The sequence below is a fragment of the Stegostoma tigrinum genome, chromosome 15 (assembly GCF_030684315.1).
Source record: "Stegostoma tigrinum isolate sSteTig4 chromosome 15, sSteTig4.hap1, whole genome shotgun sequence".
NCBI lineage: Eukaryota > Metazoa > Chordata > Chondrichthyes > Orectolobiformes > Stegostomatidae > Stegostoma > Stegostoma tigrinum.
Genome location: NC_081368.1, coordinates 73,828,015 through 73,835,288, shown reverse-complemented (window position 1 = coordinate 73,835,288; position 7,274 = coordinate 73,828,015). Strand labels below are relative to the sequence as shown.

Genomic DNA, 7,274 nt, shown 5'->3' with positions numbered 1-7,274 from the left:
ATGTGAAGGGCAATGTTAGTAGATGTAGGGTATGCCGAATGACTAGAGAAATTAAGGCTCTAGTCAAGAAAAAGGAGGATACATGGACAGCTGGGATCAAGTCAATTCCTAAAAGGGGAGTAGCAGCATTCTTAAGAGGGAAAATCAGGAGAACAAACAGGGGACATGAAATAGCTTTGGCAACGAGGGCATTAAAGGGGAAAGAGAGTAGTTAGGGAGAAAATAGGACCCCAAAAACTCAACAAGACTGTCTACACATGGAACCACAGGAAATGGGTGAGATACTAAACAAATATTGCGCATCAATATTTATACTAGAGGACATGAAAACAAGGAAAATTTGGGAAAATAAATTTGGGCAGCACGCTGGCCTAGTGGCTAGCACTGCTGCCTCACAGCACTAGGTTCCCGGGTTCGATTCCTGTGTATGGAGTTTGCATGTGTCTATGTGGGTTTCCTCCAGGTGCTGCAGTTTCCTCCCACAGTCCAAAGATGCACTGGTTAGGTGGATTGGCCATGTTAAATTACCCTTGGTGCCCAGGGACGTTTATGTTAGGTGGGTAAGACATGGGAACTGCAGGGTTAGCAGAATGGGCTCTGGGTGGGATGCTCTTCAGAGCAGTGGTGTGGACCTGTTGGACCTGAATGGCCTATTTCCACACTATAGGGATTCTATGATAAATAGTGATGTCTTGAAAAAAGGAGTCCATAGTTTGTAGAAGAGGGGTTGCTGGAGGTCTTAAAATGCATGAAGGTGGATGAATATCCAGGGCCCGATTAGGTGTATTCCAGAACCGAAAGGGAAGATAGGGAAGAGATTGCCAGGCTAAGTATTGTATCATTGAAAACCACGGGTGAGGAGCTGGAAGACTGAAGTCACCAGATGAAAGAGCAAAAATTCCAAAGCTTATGATTTCAAATAAACATGTTGGACTATGACCTGGTATCATGTACCTTTCTGCACTGCCTGGGCAGGTAGTTGAGGCTGGAAAACTGACTATATTTGGATGATCACTTGAAAAATAACGTTCAAGGATATGGGGCAAGTGCCCCTTTGGTGGTGGTTATATTGGTGCAGACTCTGTGGGTCAAAGGGCCTTTTCTGCACTCTAAGACTATGTGAGAGGATATCAGGAGTACAGTAGAGTGTGCAGTTGACGTAAAAGGCAGAGCACACACACACACACACCTCCATTCTGAGCTCACGATTTTACCTGGTTCCAGGTCTATCATCTCAGCAACGACAGACAGCCTATATTTTTTTGGTTTCCAGGTGGAGTCATTGTGGAAGTCATCATCACCAGCGTCATCATCAATACAGAAAAGCTCACATGCAGCCTGTGGAGAAAATAGCAACACAATATGAGAAGCATGTAGTGAGTGTCAAATTATGAAATTGATTTAAACCAATAAGAGAGTGAGCAACAAGGGATTAACTGGTGAAGAGCAGGGAGGTAGAAACAGCAAGACAGATTGAGAGATAGGAGGTAGAAGGCATAATTGAAACTTGGAGACAGAAAATCCAGGAGACTGTTTGGTAGAGAGATTGGGAGATAAGGAAATGGAGAAAATGGGAGACAATGAATTAGAGAGACTGATACAGGATGGAGATGGGGGATAATGAGATGGGGATGATAGAAGACTAAAAGATAGAGAGGCTGGGAAACAGATAAATAGACTAGGACTTGGAGATATTGAGAGATGGACACAGGGTGGTACAAAAACAAATTGCTGGAAAATCTTAACAGATCTGGCAGGATCCATGGAGAGTTAACATTTCAAAAAGGTCTAGTAACCCTTCTTCAATACTGACATAGAAACTGGGAGATAAGGAGATGGAGAGACTGTGAGACTAGTGGCACAGAGAACAGAAAGGAATAAGAAGCATGATAGACAGAGACTGTCACTCAATCCGAGAGATTGGAAAATAGCAAAAGTAAACTCTTTAAATCAAAAAGGGAGGAGATGAAAGGAACAAACTGCAGGCCAGTTAACTGAGCACATGACATGAAAATGTTAAAAGCTATTATTAACAAAGTTCTAGCAGGGTTCTAGGCTAAGTTCAAAGCAATCTGGCCTTTGTGAAATAGAAATAATTTTGAATTAAGTTCTTTGAGGAAATATCTTTTCCTGTGGAAGGGGGACTGAGTGGATATACCGTATATAAATTTCGAGAAGGCATTTGTTAAGATGCTACATGAAAGGTTATTGCAGAAAGTAAAAGTCCATGGTATAGGTAATATATTGTGTAGCAGATTGGCCAGCTAACAAAAAGCAGAGTAGATATAAATAAATCTGTTTCAGGTTGACAAAGATAGATATGCGTGGAAAGTCCTTTATACAGAGGGTGGTGGGTGTCTGGGACGTGTTGCCAGCGGAGGTGGTAGGGGCAGAGGCAGTCATGATAGCGTCATTTAAGTTGTTTCTAGACAGATACATGAATGGGCAGGGAGCAGAGGGATACAGATTGTTGGAAAATAGATGAAAAAGGTCTAGAAAGAGGATCTGGATTGGCACAGGATAACAAAGCAAAAGATTGACAAAGAAAATTACAGCATAGAAACAGGCCCTTCAGTCCTCCAAGCCTGTGCCAATCCAGATCCTCTTTCTAGGCCTGCAGAAACTTCATGTGGAATTCCCCAAGTCAGGGCTGATTTGTAAGTTAGTGGTCTGCACAATGTATCAAGAATAGCCATACCTTTTTAGCGTTGATGGGAGTTAGATTTATAGATAAACATGCACTGTTAAAGCTAACATTGGAAGCACAAAAAACATTCCCAGGAAAGCATTGCATTCCAAGGGCACACAGGAGGACAATCGGCATTATGACAGATTATGGAGGATGCAATACTAAAATATTGGAGCAATTGTCTAGATACAGGTCACAGGTGGCAATAGGAAAGAAGAACTGAAGCTAATAGAAATAACGACAGAAATGTTATTGATAATTTGAGAAGAAAAGAGAAAATCTGGGATTTAAATAAGAAAAATGAATGCCAGAAATGCTCAGGGTGTGGCCAATTGATGTTTCAAGGTGTCATTCAAAGTACCATTAACTATGAACTGTCCCAAATAACATAACAAAGTCATTGAAACTAAGCATGAAACAAAATACTTAGAGGAAGAAGATGGCGATACAGATTGAGGAGAGGGCATTGTATTGGTCACAACAACTTTCAGCACATTAATGAATATGCTGGCAACAGAGATTTTCAATCGTACAGTAATACTTTTGTAAGTCTACAATGTGTGGAATAGACCTCCCAAAATCCAAAATATTGCCGATACTCAGTATTCTCGTGGGCCAAATTTAAGAGAGGAGAGTTCCACCAGTTTCAGATTTAGGATAATTCCACCACTAAGTAAATTTTAAAAAGTGTCACTGACATCAGAAGTTTAGAAAATTAGAAGTCAATGAATTATTGTATTAAAGTGACATAGTATTGTGCCCAACCATCCTCAAACCACAAACTTTAGTAAAGGATGCAGAATAAGGGATGGCGAGTGTGGTATACCAAAGGACACTGTCACAATCCACTGGAAGTCCACCCTTGACAAAAGTTCTCAACAGTGATATATATTTAAAAGGTATGGAATTAAGAAAACAAATACTTTGATTTTAAATTTTGTAAATGTGGTAACTGATTCTGTCAATCAACAGTAGTAATGTAGTAAAGATGAGAAAAGAATTGAGTGTAAGATCATCCAAAAGGACCAGGCTTGGACAACTGAGCAGCACGTTGGTATAATAGTTAGCCCTGCTGCCTCAGTGCCAGGGACTGAGGTTTGATTCCAGTCTGGGTGACTATGTGGAGTTTGCACATTGTGTCTGCATGGGTTTCTGTTGGGTGCTTTGGTCTCTAGATGTGCAGGTTATGTTGATTGGCCATACTAAGTTATCCATAGTGCCTCAGGATGTGCAGGCTATATGTTTTACCCATGGTAAATGTGGGGTTATGGAATTAGGTTAGGGCCTGGGTCTGGATGGAAAGCTCTTCAGAGGGTTGGTGCTGACTCAATGACCTTTTTATGCACTGTAGTGATTCTATGATCTGACAGCATCATGTGGGAGCTGCTGTATCCTAAATTAATCCAGATTGAACGTATCTGGAGCAAGTATTTACAGCTGGAGTAGCTTTGGATTTGAGTTGGGGAAATTTGAACTGTGGTTTATAATAAAGGACAGGATGGTGTATTTGAGTGAAACAGGCATGGGGGGCACAGAAGGCAGTTCTCATGAAGCCTTTGTCCTTGTAACTGTCAAAACATTACACAGTTTTTACATACTGGAGAGATGAGAGTGGAGACAGAAGGAAGGAGGAGCAAACTGACCATGATATCTTGGTAAATGGAGCCATTTAAAAAGAGGGAGGAAACAACAGTGTAGTTATAACTAAAGGGCAGGATACTGTATTCTGTGGCCAAGAGTTCTGAAGGCTATGTTGCCTGACTGGTTCCAGGGTTAAGGACATCTCCTTGCGGCTGAAGAATTGGTGGTACTAATGACATTAATAGGACTGGAAAGGAAGTTCCACTGAAAGATTTTGAAGTATTAGGAGCTAAATTGAAAAGAAGAATCTCCAAGGTAATAATCTACTGCCTGAGCCATGGGCAAACTGGAATCAGGTAGATAAGATCAAGGAGTTGTGTGGTTCAAAGATTGGTGTGGGAGAAATGGGTTTCAGTTCCTGGAATAGTGACACTAATACTGGAGCAGAGCGAGCTGATCTCATGGGTTAGGCTTCACTTGAACTACACTGGGCCCAAAAGTGTGTTACGGTGGCTCAGTGGTTAGCATTGCAGCCTCACAGCACCAGGGACCCATGTTCGATTCCAACCTCGGGTGACTGTCTGTGTGGAGTTTGCACATTCTCCCCTTGTCTGCGTGGGTTTCCTCCAGGTACTCCGGTTTCCTCCCACAGTCCAAAGATGTGCAGGCTAGGTGGATCAGCCATGCTAAATTGCTCGTAGTGTTCAGGAGTGTGTAGGTTATAGGGGGATGGTTCTGGGTGCGATGCTCCAAGGGGTGGTGCGGACTTGTTGGGCCAAAGGGCCTGTTTCCATGCTGTAGGGAATCTAATCTAAATCAATGTCATCGTGAATTGAGTAACAAGGGCTGTACAGAGGGCTTTGAATTAACGGTAATGGGTGGGATTGAATATGAACATAATAATTAAGAATACAGTGGCAGAAAGCCTTTCTAACAATGGGGCAAGAGAGAGGAAACATGCAGTAATAGACAGAATCATTCATAAAACTTTGAAGAACAGCAAAACAGTCAGTCAATAATCGACAGTGTTAGAGTGGGCTGTACATGTTAAGAATTCATTGCTGATGGTTAAAAGGATATAATTCATTCCCCTCCCCACCTATCTTCTTTACTCTCCATCTTCGGTCCGCCTCCCCCCTCTCCCTATTTATTCCAGTTCCCTCTCCCCATCCCCCTCTCTGAAGAAGGGTCTAGGCCCAAAACGTCAGCTTTTGTGCTCCCGAGATGCTGCTTGGCCTGCTGTGTTCATCCAGCCTCACATTTTATTATCTTATAATTCATATCAGTTAGCTTTTGTAGGAACCTAAAAGTTCCATCAGTAAGAAGGAATCAGCCCCCAACTTGGAAAGGGGCTACAGTTAGTACTTAGTCAAAACATTTGAATGCACAGCATGCAGATAGAAAAAAGTGTCATTAAAGCCAAAGTCTCAGAAAGAATTTGGTGAGTCTTTAAATATAAAAAGGTAAGGACACCAGTTTCAATCTGGGAAATATTGTTTTGTGTAAGAGACAGGCCTTAGAGAATAGAGATATTTGGGTGTTATTGGCAAAGACAGCACAACAATTTTGTATTTTGGGAACCTGTTTCAAGATTCTGAAGCAGTTATATAAAATAAAGTCAAGTATGTCTCAACCAAATATTGCACAGCTAGGAGGATCAAACTACTGCTGTTGACAGTTTCTGATGATGGACAAATTCTAACACTAGGGGACATGCAGTTAAGTTTAGCAGGGAAAAGTTCAAAGGAGATGTAAGGGGCTTTTTTTTTAAAAAAAAGACAGTGATAGAAGTCTGAACCGCACTACCTGGGTGGTCATGAAGGCAGTTACGATACGGGCATTTAAGGGACTTTTAGATAAGTACATGAATATGCAAGGAATGGAGGGATATGGACCAATGGTAAGCAGAAGGGATTAATTTCATACTCATGTTTGGTGTCATGTTCAGCACAAAATCATGAAACAAAGGGCCCATTCCTGTGCTGTGCAGTTCTACGTTCCATGTTCTATGATTAATTCTGTGGCTCACTATGAGTCCAGTAATCCCAAAGGACGTCTGCCAAAAGGCGGCACCAAAGTCAAATATTTACTAGAAAAGGAGCAAGGCAAAGGAGAACTGCAACTGTTAAAAAAGGTAGAGAGAAGGCTGCTGGAAAATAAAAAAGCTAAATGGATGTGCAGGAAGAGGGACATGAAATTAGGCCAATGGATTGGGAACATGAAGTATTGAGGTGGAAGGCTCGAAAATGTAATGGATGCCTAAGCAGTGGGTCTGGGAGTGAACATTAAATCACATACCGTTGGAAGGAATCCTATTAATAGCACAAACCAGAAATATCATCAGAAGCTGAAGTCCTCAAGGAGCAGAAGCCATGTGATAGGGAAGTTTTAGTGGCCATGAACAAAGTGAAAGACAAGATAATAAAAAAAGCTAAACAAGAATTACAAGGCTGGAGAGAATTTGGAATATACACAAGAGACAAACAGCTATACCATATAAGTATATATACATTAACGTTCATCTCACTTCAGGTTCTTTTGACAACCTTGAATGGAAATTCTTCCATCACACTCATAGTTCATTCCAGACCCTAAACACTCACTTTGTATATTTCCTCATACCTCCATTTATTCTGTCACCAATTGCCTTACATCTGTGCCCTCTAGTTCTTGAGTCTTCCACCAGTAGAAACATTTTATCTTTATCTATTGTCCAGACCCCACATGATTTTGAACATCTTGATCAAAATCGGTCTCAACCTTTCCTTCTCCACTGAAAACAGTCCCAGCTTTTCCAGTCCATCAACATAACAGAAGTTCTTCATAGGAGAATGGTTTTCATGAATCTTTTCCATACTTTCCCTTAAGCCTTCATGTCCTTCCATAAATCCCAAATCGGGATGCAATTCTGAGGCTCAAACAGTTTTATTTTGAACCAGGCTTAGCACAACTTTTCTGCATTTGTACTCTCCCACACCAGGTGTTGCCTTGGGAGATGGGCAGC

The 7,274-nt window shown here is 41.5% G+C and overlaps 1 protein-coding gene across 1 annotated transcript in view; it reads right to left on the bottom strand.

The window, feature by feature from the left end:
• Positions 1–309: 309 nt before the first annotated feature.
• LOC125458912 (nitric oxide synthase 1-like) overlaps positions 310–7,274 on the bottom strand; it is a 64,756-nt gene continuing 57,791 nt past the window's right edge. Inside the window, exons 17-18 of the mRNA XM_059651265.1 lie at positions 1,215–1,338; positions 310–314 (exon numbers count right to left, since the gene is read on the bottom strand). Coding sequence (XP_059507248.1) covers positions 310–314; positions 1,215–1,338 — 129 coding nt within the window. The remainder of the gene's footprint in view (positions 315–1,214; positions 1,339–7,274) is intronic.